The sequence below is a fragment of the Saccopteryx bilineata genome, chromosome 3 (assembly GCF_036850765.1).
Source record: "Saccopteryx bilineata isolate mSacBil1 chromosome 3, mSacBil1_pri_phased_curated, whole genome shotgun sequence".
In the NCBI taxonomy this organism is placed as follows: domain Eukaryota; kingdom Metazoa; phylum Chordata; class Mammalia; order Chiroptera; family Emballonuridae; genus Saccopteryx; species Saccopteryx bilineata.
The window spans coordinates 169,817,257-169,835,357 of record NC_089492.1 but is presented as its reverse complement, the minus strand read 5'-3'; the positions used below and the strand labels follow the sequence as shown (position 1 = coordinate 169,835,357).

General features: G+C 41.9%; 1 protein-coding gene across 2 annotated transcripts in view; it reads right to left on the bottom strand.

Annotated features, from left to right (window-relative positions):
* The window catches only part of DCDC2 (doublecortin domain containing 2), a 250,407-nt gene extending 233,533 nt beyond the window's left edge, over nucleotides 1-16,874 (bottom strand). For both annotated transcript variants that reach the window (XM_066268286.1, XM_066268285.1), the window contains exons 1-2: nucleotides 16,285-16,874; nucleotides 12,487-12,538 (exon numbers count right to left, since the gene is read on the bottom strand). In XM_066268286.1, the coding sequence (XP_066124383.1) occupies nucleotides 12,487-12,538; nucleotides 16,285-16,577 (345 nt within the window). In that variant the 5' untranslated portion in view covers nucleotides 16,578-16,874. The remainder of the gene's footprint in view (nucleotides 1-12,486; nucleotides 12,539-16,284) is intronic.
* Nucleotides 16,875-18,101: the final 1,227 nt, after the last annotated feature.

Below are 18,101 nucleotides of genomic sequence, written 5' to 3'. Positions count from 1 at the left end.
AATCACAACAGAAGGAACCATCATGGACTGCTGCCAGTCACTCCCCAGTTCTCTCCCTCACACAGCTTCCTGCACAGCAATCTGGGCAGTGGACCTTTGGGGCTTCCATGGAAGCTTCTGACAGCAATCAAACCCACAAAACCTCAGATTAGAGGATATTTTGTAAGTCAAGTCAATCTCAATTCATCTCACCACCTTGGTATACAACTGAATTATGCGAATCAGAAGAATGTATTTATATTTTAAAATATATAGAAAGAAGATATGACACTTTCTTTCAGTGAGTGTTTGTAGTCTTCACCGGTTTAAAATTTTATTTCTTTCAATTTGACTTAAATTCTTTTTTTTAAGATTTTATTTATTCATTATAGAGAGGGGACAGAGAGAGAGAGAGAGAGAGAGAGAGAGAGAAGGGGGGAGGAGCAGGAAGCATCAACTCCCATATGTGCCTTGACCAGGCAAGCCCAGGGTTTTGAACCAGCAACCTCAGCATTTCCAGGTTGACGCTTTATCCACTGCGCCATCACAGGTCAGGCAACTTAAATTCTTCAACCTTCACACCACGGCTTAATTTTGTTGCCCCAATTTTGTTGCCTTTGCAGTATCCAGCAGTGATGGAGAAGAACTAGTCACCATATTCTTTGTCAATATTGAAGCCAATTATTAATTAGGTCCAAATAAATTCTTTTCTTCCCTTGGGCTAACAACCTCTGGCATTATTTTTCAGTCATTGTATTCTTTTTCTTGTAACTTTTCTTTAAAAACATTTTTCAGGGTCCTCCTCCTACAATTGCCTTGTTGTAATGTCTGATTGGCACATGGTCAGTGTCTTTTTACATCTTGACGGCTAGAATTTATCAAACAGGCTCTTAGTATCATAAATATCCATGATAAAATGTGAAATCATAAATGAGCAATGCTCAGTAAATGAGTATAATTTGTCTTCCTTGCTATTTATGTAGTCATGTTTTGCTGTTATTCCTACATATGGAAATAGTCACAATTCTGGAATCTTTTGACTTAACCAGAGAATTCAATAAGCTCCTTCTAACAATTATTCTAAAGTGGGAACAGAAGTAGTAATTTTCTAGTAAGTAGGAGCACAAGTATCCATCAATCAAAAGCTTGGTAAACCTTGGAAGAACTTCAAAGCATACTACATATTCCTAAAATTATGTTTCTGAATCTTCTGCAGTGTAAGAACAAAAAGTTCTTCTCTGTTCAGTAGGGGCTGCTGTTGGAGTGGTCAAAAGGACCTATTCTAAGAGGGACTTAACTGAAATTTCTCATTGAGTATAGTTTGATATTTTAATTAAGTAGCATTTTTAAGCATAGACATTTAGCTAACATTTAACTATTTTATTAGATACTTTTTCTATTTTGTCTTAAAAGGTTGATAATTATTTACTAAATGTTTATTAAATGTATATGTTTGTTTAGAACTTTTACTATAAATAAAAAATTATAATGTTCTAATTTGCATGCCCTCCAATTTTACATTCAATTTCCTAAAATCATGTCTAAATGTCAAGTAGGGAGAATGCAAGATATTTGAAACCACCACCATGATACATGTTAACAGACAAACTAAAATCACCAAACTTTTAGCTTTTTATCAGTGTTAACTGTGGTTATTAATGGGTATTTTTCATTAGACCAATATTTTCCAGGTTGATGTGAACACCTCTTTTTCATTCTTATTCAAACATCACACAGAAACACACACACATCAGTTCAATACCAAGAAAATGCAAAAGAAAAAAGTGTGAAAGAAAACTGAAATGTAGCCAGTTATCTCTTTAATAGAAAACTCTGTCTTCATAGAGCCTCAGCAAGGCCATACTCAACTTGGATCGCCATGACCACTGATGTGAACTGGCTCCCTGAAAGAACACTTCTTGTTTAGTAGTTACATTGGAGAGGTGGGGAAAGGTATAAAATAAAAGAAGTGGGGAGAGGCTTTAATTATTGTTGAAAGAACTCACAAAAGGGGTTTTATTTTCTTTGATTTTTTAATACATTAGAAAACCTGACTAATATAATCTGAAAATCTTCTCCCAAGTTCAAGAAAGAAATATTTTGGTGTTTAACTGTTTAGTAGTTCCCCTTTTGAACCCAGAATTCCCAGGCTAAAGATTAGTGAGTTAAACCACATAGTCCCATGCCTTTCTACAATATGGTTAATAATTAACACCCAATTTAATGTCTAGAATCCCATTCCCAACCAAAAGCCTTTAAGTAACATATCTCATAGTATGTCTCATTAGAGATTCTGCCTAATGATTAAACTGAAATGTGAAGTTTTTAATACTGATATTCAAAACCTTATACAGCGGTAGAGCGTTGGCCTAGCGTGCGGAGGACCCGGGTTCGATTCCCGGCCAGGGCACATAAGAGAAGCGCCCATTTGCTTCTCCACCCCTCCGCCGCGCTTTCCTCTCTGTCTCTCTCTTCTCCTCCCGCAGCCGAGGCTCCATTGGAGCAAAGATGGCCCGGGCGCTGGGGATGTCTCTGTGGCCTCTGCCTCAGGCGCTAGAGTGGCTCTGGTCGCAATATGGCGACGCCCAGGATGGGCAGAGCATCGCCCCCTGGTGGGCTGAGCATCGCCCCATGGTGGGCGTGCCAGGTGTATCCCGGTCGTGCGCATGCGGGAGTCTGTCTGACTGTCTCTCCCTGTTTCCAGCTTCAGAAAAATGAAAGAAAAAAAAAAAAAACCTTATAGACATTCACTGGAGCAACCACCCAAAGTATAACCCATGCCCCCACAAACTTTTCAAACAAAGCAAAGCATTGACGGTTTCAAAAACTCTCTTCCTCTCTCCCCTCCTCTCCAATGTATCCCTGCAGTGTTACAATCCACTAAGAAGAAACAATGTTTATCCAAATTCTCCACAAATGAACATCTAAAATGAGTGGGAGGATTCAGGAGGATTCAGTATGACAGTTTATCCAACAAGGAGATTTCCACTCCTTGAGGATACATTCATTAGAGTCTGACTTCTGATTTCAATTTTAATTTGTTCTGTAAGGCAGCACTTCTTGGAACTACATATAACACACCCACAGATGGGTCACTTGGAGGAAGTCGAGCATGACCTTCTGTTCTCTCTCCTTACCTATCACTGTGCGTATGAGTGGCATATTTAAATATAAATGTGAGTAAAGCGGTAAAATTTAGCCTCTTCTGCTAACCCTGAGAATAAAGAGTAGGAAGATTCAAGTTAACAAAATAAAGCTCTCAATTGTCTGTATTAGAAATCAATAGGAACTTGGGCTGGGAGGGGGGAGCAGAGAAGTGCTGTATGGGAGGAGAAAAAGAGAGAGAAGGCCAAGAAACAGGCCAAAAGCTGGAAACTGGGTTCATAAATAAAACCAAGGTTTTTTTGTTTGTTCGTTTGTTTGTTTTTTGGGGTTTTTTTTGCATTTTTCTGAAGCTGGAAACAGGAAGAGACAGACAGACTCCCGCATGCGCCCGACCGGGATCCACCCGGCACGCCCACCATGGGGCGACGCTCTGCCCACCAGGGGGCGATGATCTGCCCATCCTGGGCGTCGCCATGTTGCGACCAGAGCCACTCCAGCGCCTGAGGCAGAAGCCACAGAGCCATCCCCAGCGCCTGGGCCATCTTTGCTCCAATGGAGCCCTGGCTGCGGGAGGGGAAGAGAGAGACAGAGAGGAAGGCGCGGTGGAGGGGTGGAGAAGCAAATGGGCGCTTCTCCTGTGTGCCCTGGCCGGGAATCGAACCTGGGTCCTCCGCACGCTAGGCCAACACTCTACCGCTGAGCCAACCGGCCAGGGCTCCAAGGTGTTTTTAAGAATGAGAAAATCTGACATTAAGTTTTGAGTTGTTGATTCTTCTATACAACCTAGAAAACCTACCCCATTTGAAAACCACCGGTAAATTTCACCACACAGAAACTTGTGTGAATAGGGTATTTGTGTGTATATCAGTGAAAAGGTTTTACCTCTGAGTTGGTGGGGTCTTAAAGAGACAGAAGCTGTAGGAGAACAAGACAGTCCAGAAACTCAACTACCATTTTGGAAGCAGAAGTCCATAAGAGGTGAGCGTAAGACAATAATCCCTGAGGATTTCACAGAAATCTTAAGGGAAATGTTGAACATCCCAACTAAGTTTAAATACAGGTTTAAAATAAAAATTAAACTAAGTTTAAATTAAAAATTAAATAAAATAATAGAATAAGTAAATGCAGGTTTAAACTAATTTTATCCTGATCATAAGGAGATGGACAACCGTAGTTGTTGATTTCGGTCACAATTAGTTTAGGTATTTATAACTCTGGGAAAAGGGAACTAATTTTCCAGAAATTAGGTGTTTATTACTCCTCAAAAATTAGTCCATTTCCTGACCCATTATTAATAATGTAGTTCAAAAACTGTTTAGCCCTCAAAATACAGCTCTTGATTTAAAGAAGTCTACCTTACACCAAGTTCTGCATAAAGATCAGTGTTGGCAGAGTTAAAATCAAAGCACAGAAGGCAAGGAAGACTAAAGAGCATAAGCTCCATGAGGTCAGGGCCACGTGTTTGGTGTCCAAGTGACACACACAATGCCTGGAATAAAACAGGTACACAATAACCCCTGAGTGAATAGCAGCCATTTAACATAGCTCCAAATCATACTAATGTGCCAATAAATTTATCACAAAAAGGTTTAAGCACAACTAATTTTAGCCCTGAAACAAAATCTAAACAGGTAGTGGCCATGACTACTGTTGAGTTATTTGAGACATCCCACTCATATGCAAAATGCAGAATAATCAGGCATGCATGAGGCAGATAGACCTCTCCTTTAACTGCGTGATGGAGAATATTCAAAACTAGACAATTAAAATGATTACTAGCCTATTAACACTAGGTACAGTACAGCATTAGCAGACCTCCAAGAGACTTATGATCAAACAGGCAGTTTTGATGCAGATACTAATGCCTGACCATCTAAAGACTACCAGGAACAGGAACAAACCTGCAGTCCAACAAACGCAGGGTTGCTGACTTGGTACAGCTGGGCATGGCACTGGGAGAAACCACAGAGTGATGCTGAGAAGAGGGAGGAGGAGATCACCTTCGGTAAGGTTTGAGTTCTCACTGAAGGAGGCTGAGGAGAGTGAGGGAAGCAGAGATCAGTTCTGGACTAATTATAGGTTTTGAGGTGAGATTAGGAAAAGTGGGGATTAACTAGGAGTTAATGAAGTGAGGTCAACAGGTTTAGCAATTAAAGATCTCTGGTAAAATATGATTAGAGCAAAGCAGATCCAGGAGTGTCAGCAATAAGAAAGCAGGAATGCATGCAGCAGGGCATCTTGCAGCTGCTGCATGGCCATGACCATGGGGGACGCACTTTCTACAGCAGTATCTTTCAACCAGTGTGCCACGGCACACTAGTGTGCCATGAGACATGGTCAGGTGTGCCATGGGGAAATTAAACATGGGTCCCCAAACTACGGCCCGTGGAGGCTATTTATCTGGCCCGCCGCCAGCCACCTCCATCTGAACATAAACATTCCCCTCACAATCCCTCCAGCTATCAGCGACAGGAAGAGTGGAGGCACAGGGAATGCTCACTGACCAATCACCTTCTAGGATTCATCCCGACCACTAGCGATGAACCAATAGTAGGCCGCCTCTCATCAACACCCAGGAAGGTCCCCGCTCGCACACTTGTCATTGTGTGGCTGCGCTGCGGCTAGTAGTTGAAGCTGCTACTCTTCCCCATGGTCCCAATTTCTAATCCTGGTCAGGACTGGAGGTAAATGTTGCCACCACTAGATGAAGCCTCAGCCTCAGCTGGTTATGTCTATCCTGATGGTGTATATAGCTATTTGACCTTTTTCTTTTTAAAAGAGGCCCCCGTGGCCCTGGCCGGTTGGCTCAGCGGTAGAGCGTTGGCCTGGCGTGCGGGGGACCTGGGTTCGATTCCCGGCCAGGGCACACAGGAGAAGCGCCCATTTGCTTCTCCACACCCCCCTCCTTCCTCTCTGTCTCTCTCTTCCCCTCCCGCAGCCAAGGCTCCATTGGAGCAAAGATGGCCCCGGGCGCTGGGGATGGCTCCTTGGCCTCTGCCCCAGGCCGCTAGAGTGGCTCTGGTCGCGACAGAGCGACGCCCCGGAGGGTCAGAGCGTCACCCCTGGTGGGCGTGCCGGGTGGATCGCGGTCAGGCGCATGCGGGAGCCTGTCTGACTATCTCTCCCCGTTTCCAGCTTCAGAAAAATACAAAAAATAAAAATAAAAAAATAAAATAAAAGAGGCCCCCGCAGAGGGTGATATACAATGCATCACAATGCATCACAATGTTATCTAACTTTAAAGCTAAAGTTTGCTGATCTTCCTTTGGACAGTTTTTGGTTATCTGTTGCCAAGGAGTTCCCCATTCTGGCCAACAAAGCTATTTTGACACTGTTGCCGTTTTCAACCACATTATCTATGTGAGCTGAGCTTCTCAAGATTGACTGCGATAAAAACTAAAAACAGAGAGAGACTGAGAACTGTTGAGGAAGAGCTTCGTGTGTGTCTTTCTACCATTCCTGCCAGGATATCCCTTTTGTGTTCATCGAAACAGGCCCAGGTTTCACACTAAGTGAGTACAAATACATTAAGAAACTATATTATTAACTATATGTATAATATGTACTGTGTTAGAGTGTCATTTTGTGTCATTTTGGTAGGTGATGTGCCCCAGGATTTTGTAAATGTAAAAAATGTGCCGCGGCTCAAAAAAGGTTGAAAATCACTGCTCTACAGTGTTGAGTCTACTAACTCTGCAGCCAGCTTGCTCCGCATCTTTCTCCAAACCTGACAGCAAGGCGACCTTTACCTCCTTCCCTCCAAGTCAATGTTCACTCTTTTTGTCAGAGATAGTCTCTGACTCACTCACACATACAGGTATTAAGTAATCCCCCATAATCAAGGTATAGAAAGGAACATTCTCAAAACTTTAATAGAAAAAGACCAAAAATAAAAGATTCTATTATATTTCAAACAGACACACACCCCTAGTCCCATCTGTACCTTCACACTCATCTGAGAATACTTCTAGCTCAGCACATATGCCCTGCAATAGCTGTAATGCATCACAATTGTAGTAGGTAATAACAGCTGGTTTATTTCCCTGTTTCCTCCCCTAGACCCTCTAAGAGCAAAAACTAAGAACTGCCTGACCAGGCAGTGGTTCAGTGGATAAAGTGTAGTACTGGGACACGGAGGACCCAGGTTCGAGACCCCGAGGTTGCTGGCTTGAGCACAGGCTCATCTGGTTTGAGCACAGCTCACCAGCTTGAGCCCAAGGTTGCTGGCTTGAGCAAGGGGTCACTCACTCTGCTGTAGACCCCTGGGCAAGGCACATATGAGAAAGCAATCAATGAACAACTAAGGAGACTAAGGAGCCACAACAAAGAACCAATGTTTCTCATCTCCCTACCTTCCTGTCTGTCTGTCTGTCTCTATCAAAAAAACAAAACAAACAAACAAAAAACCAACTAAAGACTGATTCCATGCCTGCTGCCTAGCACAGATCCCGGTACATAATACGTGCTCTGGAACCAAGGTCCCCGCTTGTCCCCTCTGCATATAATGTGTGCCAAGGCTTCTTAGACAGCAAAACAGATTTTGTATTCAAAATACTTAAAAATATCACAAGGTGAAAGATCCACTGGGCCAGGGATGACGGGTGGATCTACAACTCTAGATTTCAAAAGAAAGCTTACATTTCAAGAGTTTACAAATGGCTTTATTTATTGCAACATGATCAAGTCAAAATCATTTCAAATAAAAGCTTATCGCAAACTGAACTGAATCCCTGTCCAGCTGAGTCACCTATGATGAGGTACTAGGGACTAGAGACACTCATACATTTGTATTTCATCAAGACATTTTTGGCAGTGTCTGTTCTGCATGTCTTGTTCATTTTTGCTCCCAGCACTCTGCCTCGCACGCTAAGCGGTATAGCCATCAATCACATGGATGCAAAGCACAGAAAGTAGAAAAACAAGAAGAAAGGAGGCAAAAGTCATAAACAAAAAGGTAGGAGCACAGGCCAAGCTGGTAAGGAAGAGGGAGGTGCCCCCCAAACCTCCCCTCCCCCAGTGCATATCAGAGGCTTCCTACACACTGCTTCAGTTAAAGAGGAAAGAGAGAGGCTGGGAGTGGCTTGGAACATGGAAGCAGAGAATAAGGTCTGAACCTGGGCTGAGAGGAGGTTGCAGAGAGAGGACTGGGAAGACAGGATATGCTACCAAGGTCAGAAGATGGGAAAAGCATCTATAGTAAAATCACCAGTGATGCAGGGGAAGCAGGATGACAATAAGGCTATGCAGAGTGACTGAGGAGCAGAGGTCTCTAGATGGTCTCTTTATCTGAACCTTAGTAGATGGAGAGAGGCAACTGGGAAGTCTGCTCTGAGCACACGATGCTGTGCAAACTACCACAGAGTCCCCTTTCATTTTTCTTATTCCTGTCGCCTTCTATCCACCCTTTTCCTCTTCTGCTGCCAGAGTGTTGGCCAAATAAGACCACATGCTTCTTCTGGGTCAGTGGAAGAAGCCCTTAGAGTCCTGCCTTTCTCTGTCCTAAGGATCCACTCATAAAGAGGACGAGGAGGATGACTGGCATCTGTTCAGTGTCTCTTCCATGATGAGCTTCATGGAACAGTCAAGCAATGACAAGACCCGCAAAAGACCTTCACATGTCAAGGTGACACACACATTCTAGTTACCGTGACCTGCGGTTAGCAAGTGGATACCAGCATGTCTAAATTATTAACTGTCTAAACAGCAACCAGCATGCATTCTGCACGTGGGTGACGGTGCTCTGGGGAGAAGGACTGCTGCCAGCTCCCAGTCCTCCCGGGTTAAACTGCCTGTCACATCTGAAAACTTAGCCACAACTCCTGGGACTCGGTGCCACACATTCTACGTAACCCCACCCAACTGTAAAGGTCTTTCCACAGTAACACATTCTACGAATCATCAGAATTAACATGTGTTAGGCAGTTAGGATAACCAAATCATGTACACGAGTATGGTGGCTTTGTTTTTCTTCTTGTGACAGAGACAGAGAGTCAGAGAGAGGGACAGATAGGGACAGACAGACAGGAAGGGAGAGATGAAAAGCATCAATTATTTGTTGCAGCACCTTAGTTGTTCACTGATTGATTTCTCATATGGGGCTACAGCAGAGCGAGTGACCCCTTGCTCAAGCCAGTGACCTTGGGTTCAAGCTGGTGAGCTTTGCTCAAACCAGATGAGCTTGCACTCAAGCTGGTGACCTTGGAGTCTCGAACCTGGGTCCTCCATATCCCAGTCCAACGCTCTATCCACTGTGCCATATTGTGGCTTTTATTATGCAGCCCAGGCACTGAAAATACAGAGTATTAAATTACCTCAGATTTGAGAGAAATGTCCCCAATTTTGATAAGTAATTTTACTCAACCCTGGTCCTAAAAAGTCTTTGCATAAACACTGTTTGTGCTACTATTGTACTGAAACAACTCTAAACCCTCCATATTCATGACTTAGGTTTTAAACCCACTTCAGAAGTAATTCTGTGCACCCTTCCCTGTGATTGGAAATAAAGTATGTTATCTTACTCCAAAGGATAGTGGTCATTCATAGTATTTAATAAGGTATACAATCTTTTCTCAGTAGACACAAATATTGAGAGGAAATCACTGTCTTAAATAAAAATTTTTAAAAACCTAAAAAAAACAACAAACAGAATCTACAAATTTTGTGGAAATCTAGTATTGATCAAGTCTATTTACAAATTTTAAATATAGATATTCCTCTAACTTAAAATTTTACTGAGTTCTAAAAGTCGGATTATAAAATAAGTTGTAGAAAAGAGAGAGGTATTTCTCCTTAGTAAAAATTACACATACAACAGGTTCTCGGAGAAGCCCACAAAAGCCTTTCTAACTTGTGCTCTACCTAAAACAGCAGTGATAATACTGTAGAAAACAATAGTTACAATGGTATCTCTATGAGAAAATGCATTCAGCATACTTTTTTTAGATGCCAGGAACCCAAAGTTCTCTTTTTCTGGCAATGAAAGGTGAGGTTCTTCTTGCTCAAGCAGGCTCCGAATGTGTCCATGGGATGGGCTTGGGAGGAGAGTCTGTGTGTGGAACAGCAGGACTGGGAATGCAAAATGCAAAGTGAGGGAAGTGAACACACTGCTCGTACAGACGGGGAGCAAGTTTGGGCAGGCACAGAGGAGAGGGCCTGGGGAAAGGGCAGCTAGTGGGAGCGTGGGGCTGGGGCAGGTGAGGGAAGGAGCTGAAGAGCCAGCAGTTCCCCACCACCTCTTGCCATTTCCCCTGCATCTCCAAGTTTCTTCTACTTCTTTCTCTTTCTCCCCTTCGAAAGGCTTTATGGGGAAGGACTAAGAAGAAATGAAAGGCTACAACAGTGTCTGTGCAGTAAGAGGAAAGGAGAAGGGGAGAGGATTACAGTAAAAACCTAAAGTGGAAGAGATACAGTTTTCTAGCTGCAGATAAGGGGTGGGTTTTTCACTATCAGATGTATGTTCATAAATCAGAAGCTGTCTCTGTGGTTGACACATAGGCCCAAAGTAAAGAGAAAACAATAGCTTTTACCCCAAAGTAGAAGAGCATTCAGCAAGTTACATTAACCTTAGTGTCTGTGAATGCTTCCATTGTTAAACATAATCTTTAAAAAAAAGGGGGGGGTATTATATTGAAAAATTTACTGCATACCTGCTACCCTTTGCCAGGCACAATCTCTTCACCAAGAACACAGGAATCAGAGTAAATATATGCCTGCACTTTGGGAGGAAGTCACATATCTCATATCCTATTGCAGAAATTCAGGTAGTCACCAATTTCATGCAAGGTTCTCTACTTCAAACAGTTATATATCCTTCAAGCAAAATTATATCTAGAATTAATTCACTAATCTGTCCTTTTTTTTTACTACTGTTACAGATATTGACTAGCTTTCATTCTGCAGCTATAACATAAACACAACATAAAAACCATATACCTTTGTCTATTTGAAGCTCAAAAGCTTATCACTTTCACTAACAAGCACTCTGATTCACATCGAAAACCTAACTTACAAGAATATTAACTATTTTAAACACTGTCTGGGATTACCACCTTTTCCACAAATTATTTGAGTAATGAAATTAACCTCACATTCTTCAAATAGACACAATTAGAATTTTTATTTACATGTTTTTTGTCTTTTGTTTTCCTAGAGAGACCTACTTGGTCCTGTTTGGTATTCAATATAAACACAAGGTGAAAGGAAAAGGAGAGAGCTGAGGCTTCTCTCTGGGGCTCTGCACTACAAATGAGAAGAACCTCTTTTTCCCATCAGCCCCTTATCCCCTGGCAGGGCACAAGCCGTGGAAGCACATGTCATGTGGAATCAAAATGGGAAAAGGGGATGTCTGGTCTGGTGAACAGAGTCCCAGTCTGGGTTTAACTATAATTTTCCCTCTTTCACTGGGATACTTAAAACTGCTGCTTAAAAAACAAAAAAAAACTTTGTTTTAATCTATACTGCTCACAAAAATTAGGGGATATTTCAAAATGAATATGAAGCGATAAAATATTTCTTAATTTTTGTGTGCAGTATATATTTCAACCACAAACTAAAGAATACGTCCTACACAATATCTGAAAATTCCACTAGGGCTCTAGTCAGCAAACTCATTAGTCAACAGAGCTAAATATCAACAGTACAACGATTGAAACTTCTTTTGAGAGTTAAATTTTTTAAACTTAAACTATATAGGTAGGTACATTCTTTATCGAGGTAGTGCCCGCACGTGGTATTTTGTGGAAGAGCCACCCTCAAGGGGCCAAAGAGCTGCATGTGGCTCACGAGCCGCAGTTTGCCGACCAGGGCGTGATTAGGGGTTCAGAAACTGTATAGAAAGTAGTGTTCTAAATATTTCACAAGACTCATTTCCAATCTTCACTCAAGCTTTTGATGATTGTGCTCCAGTGAACTTTAATGCAAGTTAATGTGCTCCAGTGAACTTTAATGCAAGTTAAAATAGGAAGTGTTTTCCTGACATCATGGAAAGTCCAACAGGGTCCTTGGGGCAGCCAAGGTGATCACAGCTATTTCAGACACAGGGCTGTCAGAAACAATGAGAACAGGGGTGTAGTTTGAGTAAAGACTGGTATAACGGTGCTCAGAATCTCTTCCCGTTTGATAGGGAAATTTTCTATGGATTTCAACCGGAAAACATAAAACTAGAAAATGTCTAATCCTACATTTTAGTACATATTAGTTTAGGATAATTACTCAGTCTCTTCATTTCTAACAATGCTCCAAAGAAAAAGTTGTCTTTGCCTTAAAACAGATAGTGTTCCATCTATAAACATTAGACAAGTCATCTGTTATGAGTAGAATATCATGTAACACTCTAAACACAGCCTAAGAAGCACAAAATTGCCACTATTATTTACTTGAGCCTTCAAAATGTTACTGTTTTACCTCTGTATTAACTTCCATTGGTCTCCTCTTGATTTCTCCTATGTCCAAGTAACTGGGAAAGAAAATCAAACAAACAAGCAAATAATGAGTGTTTCTTTTATTGCATTTGAGTCAGTTGTATAAATTTGTTTTTAAAAATTGTTAAATAGTAAAACAAGCCATAGAAATATATACTTAAGCCTAAAGCTAAAATCAATAACTACTAGTCAAAGCAATTTCAGCACCACCAACCTGTGCTGACATACTTTTCTGTTCTAAATTTCAATGAACTGAAGTCTTAGAAATGCATACTTCTACTAGGGAATACTTTCCCTTACAATGGTTAGCTACTTGCTATATATACTGTATATGGTATCTCTCATTCTTATATCAGTTTAGACAGAAAGAGTGGTTTGTGTATAAAGCTGCTTAACAGTTCCATTGATCAGACTTCAGGTTTAATAAAAGTACTGATAGCATGCATTAGCAACTATCAACTGTGAAATTCACAACTATGAAAGGCTCAGAAATCTTTCCTATGAGAGCAACTTCTAATGATAGAGAAATGCTTAGCCATGCGGAATGGTTTAGTTCAACTGAGACAGATGGGTGGACTAGCTAATTTTTGGAGACCTCTATTATTCCATTACGGTATGCTACAGATATAAACTAGTGATCCTTCTTCAACTTTAGCATAAGCACAACCTAAAAATTTTATACCTGTGTCAACTTCAAGCTATCAGTTCATCACTGTGATCTGGTACCACTGTGCTTCACACATAGAAGGTGCTAAATAAATGCTCTAGTATAAAAAATAAGTATACATCTAACATTTAATTTATAACCTTAGATAGAAAATAGGTAGATTCTCTACCTCAACTACTATAATTTCTCAGTTACCAGAAAAAAAAAAGTTTATATTAGAAATAATTTTGACTATGTTAGATCATTGTTGTTTGCTTTTTTGGATAGAATGCTTTAGTTGATCCATACCTCTGGAAATTACCATATGTTTCCCTCACATAACAGTGCTTACATAAGGCAGGGCAAATGCTCTGTTTAGCAATAAATGGCTCTTCTGCAAATCCGCAGGGACTGATTTCTGACATAAAAAAAAAACACTAAAAAGTTCTGTCATTTTCAGGAAAATGATCTCAGATCCACAAGATTAATCTTGTAGAACCATCTTCCAAAAATGCACAGGGAAAATAACACTCTCTAGAATTCTTTTTTTTATAACAGGTTAAACAGCTACCCAAAGTTTCATTATGGTTTCAAACATACTAGAAAAAATGTGAGTAAAAGAATTCAAGAAGAAAGTTGTCATTTTCATTTGAAAAATACATTTTCACAATTGCTATCATTCCCAGCATCATTTAGGCTCTAAATAACAGAATTACCCTTGATATCTTTTGAACTTTCTTTTGTTCTTCCAGGTGATTCATTTGTTATATAAATTTACAACTGCTAAGCTTCAAATATATCAAGCATTTAAATCTTGGCTTCCATCAGTATAACCATAGATACTACTACTTTCGCACAAATAAATAAGCTATTTCTCTGTCAGTATGGAAAACTAACCACAGACACTGTTATAACAAGGTGAGGGGTTTTTTTGTGTGTGTGAATTAAAAGCAAAAATAACCATGCAAATCTCATATATAAAGAGTAATTTCGAAGAGCACCTTCTCTTTGGTTTGAAATTGTACCTGATTTTATCTTTTGAACTGGCAGTGCCAAATAAACAAAAGAGAATATGAATTACTAAAGTGAGTATATAATTTTGAGCTGTTAGTAGATTCTGAAGCATATTTCCATTCCCATGAAACTGCTTTATAGAGAACTTATATAATGAAAAGGAAACAAACTATATGATAAAAGGAACCAGACATAGTGATGTTTTACATTTATGTAACATTTTCATGTTTACAAAACATTCACATTCATAGAATTTACTCTTTTTTTTTCATTTACTTTTTAACACAACCCTGTGAGGCTGAAATGATTATGTTCCTTTTCTTTATTAGGAAATTGACCAGCTGAGTCAAGTGGTTTGCCCAAGGAGCTAACAAACACATAGCTCAGTCTCACCTCTCTTGATTTTCAGTGATAAGGTCTAAGTTTCTCTGAAGTATATAGTTTCATTTAGTTCTTTTCTACCAAGTGAAACAAACAATATTAAAGGAGGTTTCAGGGGAGGAAAAACTAAATCCAAATGTATCCCTCACTTCCCACCAAAAAAAAAAAAAAAATGTCTGACAGAACAACTAGAACTCAATTTAAACTTATGAAAGAACGGATGATATATATAGCTTTAGTGATATGCAGGAAAATATTTCTATACAGTTAAAATCCAAATTCACAAGCACTTATTTTTGTGGTAAAAATTTTTGTTGTTGTTGTTAATCTGACATTCAAGCTGAATTCTAATTAAAATGTTATATTAAAAACTATGGAATGTAGACTTTTCATACATTCAGCCATTCTACTCCTAGGTATATACCCAGAAGAAATGAGAAAACTTGTACATGATTGTTCAGAGAAGCATTATTCTTAATAGCCAAATGTGAAACAATCCAAATAACCATCAACTGATTAATGGATAAATAAAATGTGATATATTCACACATGGAATATTATTCAGTGATAAAAAAATAAGTACTGATACATACTACAACATGAATAAGCCATGAAAACATTATGTGACATGAAAAAATACAGAAACATAAAAAGCTACATCTTATATGAGTCCATTTATATGAAATATCCAGAACAGACAAATCCATAGACACACAATAAATTAGTTGTTACCAAAGGATGGGGAGAAAAGAGATATCTATATTAAGAGGTACAGGGTTTCTTTTTGGAGTGACAGAAAAGTTCTAACATTAGTTCGTGGTGATGGTTGCACAACTCTGTGAATACACGTAAGACCCACTGAAATAGGTGAGGTTTATATAACGTGAACTATATATCTCCATAAAGCTGTAAAAAAGAAAACACCTACAGAATGTTAAACTCTACCTGTCCTACAACACCCACCCACACCAGAGGTAATCTCTCTCAACTCTGAACTCCCACATCACTTTGTTTTTCTAATTGCACTTATTCCTTTGTACTCTACATTAAAATGTTGGTGTGCATGTACTCTTTCTCCTGTCAGATTGTAAACTCCTAAAGAAAGACAGTCATATCTTGGTCATCTTTGCTCCCCTCACAGATCCAAACTCAATGTGCTAATTCACTGAGTGAGCTCCTTGCCAGCAATGATGACTTCTGTCCTTGAGGGTCTAGCCATCAGGCACTTAGAGACAGACATGTAGACAAATACAATAAGCCAATCAACCTTTCCAAGCTTTATCACAATAGCATAAACATGCAGGTAGAGGGGCGTGGTCCCTTCACTTGGAATGAAAAGGTTGAAAGAATTTAAAGGGGGGGGGGGGTAGAGAGTAATTTTCTCCTCTGGTGATTCAATAAAATGATTTTAACTAAAAAGACGGGTTCCAATATAAAGGAAGAAAGAAAATGCTAAAATATCAGTTTGGTCACTTTTTAAAAAAATTCCTGTTCCTTACACATAAGGTTTAAGATTGTTCCTTCTGCTACACAAGTGAAATTCCTTCTCCAGTGACGCTTTCTGCCTCCAACCTCAACTGCAGCGGGAGCTTTCAGAGGCACCAGCCCGCACAGTCAGTCACAGCCCCTCGACCCACTGAAATTTGGGTGAGGCGGGAAGACCGTGTCATTCCTTTCCTGCTGCCAACCGGAAACCTTCGCGCACCCAGAAACGGTGAGCGGTGGGACAGACGGACTCACTTGAGTTTCTTGAAGGCTTCCTGGCCCCCGGCCACGTAGTTGCCCCCGCTCTGGATCTGGTCTAGTTTACAGATGCGGTGCCCGGTCCGGGGGGTGTACAGATTCCTGACGGCCCCAAAGGGCGCCTGGACGCCGCCCGTCACCTCCTTCAGGAAGATGTCGAAGGTGGACACCTTCTTCTCGTGGATGACAACGCGGCGCCCCGCGAAGAAGGGGTCCCCGTTGCGGTATACCAGCACGCTCTTGACCATAGGCTGGGTGCGGTGGCCGGCCTTGGCGCCGGTGCCGCTCATTCTCCCGCCGCCGGTGCCGGCTATCGCTCAGGATCCCGCTGCCCCGAGGCCTCACCGCCCACTGCGGTCACAGGCTGAAAGGACCCAAAACAGACCCGGTCAAAGCGAGCAACGGCCCAACACCGGCGCGCGCCCGGGGAGACGCCACGCCCGCGGCGCTCAGCGCGCACAGTCCAGTCAAGTACTTCACGGTCCGCACGGCCAATCGGGGGCCGCCCTGGCACCGCATCTGTTCTCACGCGCCCCGCGGAGCCCAGGTGTGGCCCTGGGACAACAGCCGCGTGGGCGCGGGAAGAGAGGTGGGGACACACGCACGCACACACACACACACACACACACGCGCGCGCGCCTGTGCTGCACGTTATAAAGATGTAACTCAATTTCTCGCATCACATTTGCGTTATTCTTTGCCAACAGTTTAATTTTCTATTCTCTTCTTGCTCCCTCACCTCTCAATCCCCTGCTTGCTCTCAAATTAAAGCAATTAAGAATCTGGCTGGAATTACCCAGATTTTTCTTTGCGGAACGCCAAAGGTGTGTTGTGAGACAGAGGAAACTGGAGCGTTCAGGACCACCACCACCCCCTCCGCCCTCCCCACCGCCGGCGCCCGGTGGCGAAACTCCCAGGGGCACTGTCTGAACGCCACGAGCGGCGCGCAGGAGAGCCGGGGCAGGACTGGGGTGGGGGGGTCCCTACCCACGCTCGGGGACCGTGGGGAAGGGGCACCGATCGGGGCAGGGTCTCGGCGGTGACCTCGAAGGCGCCGCGCGTCGCTCACTATGCTCCTTAAGCTGCCGCCCCCTCCTAGGGCCCAGCTCAGCCCGCTGGGACCCTAACTGTTAGCTCCTGCCGTTTCCATAGCAACTGCAACCGCGCAGAGAACAGGGTTCTGGAACTGGGCCTGAGGCGTCCCTGGGGCCTTGGGCTTTACTGCCGCCTGGGGCAGAGGCGCGAAAGAGGCAGCGAGGTTGGAGACTGGAGGGAAGGAAGCCTAGGGGCATCTTATACATGGGCGCCAACTGTGCCAGGCACTGTGCTAGGTAGGAGTTGGTTGGTTAAACAGCAGCAAACAGAATAACCTGCAGTATGCTGAGTGCCCATCACGTGCCTAGCTATGCTGAGAAAAGGCTTTTTCACAACTTCTAGAAGGTTGCATGGCTGTAAGCTGTCTGTGCCCAAGAGCCCACATCCGTGTGGTTTGTGTAGACTGGATCAGTGTGTGGACAAGATAGGGGAAAGAGGCTTTGAGACTAAGAAGAGGTGATTTGTCCAGTCCATTCTGGGACAAACATATTGTGGAATTATAAAAATTCTTTTTTAAAAAATTGAAACCTTTCAGCTCATCCCTGCCAGTGTTCCATTTATTCCTCCTAAAACCTTGCTACTAAATGTCATGTGTAAATTTAATTTAATTATTGGCAGTTCCTAATTCAACATATATGAATAAAATAATCTTTATAATAACTACCATTAAACACTATGTACCAGACATTGTTAGGCACTTTCCATAGATTATATAATTT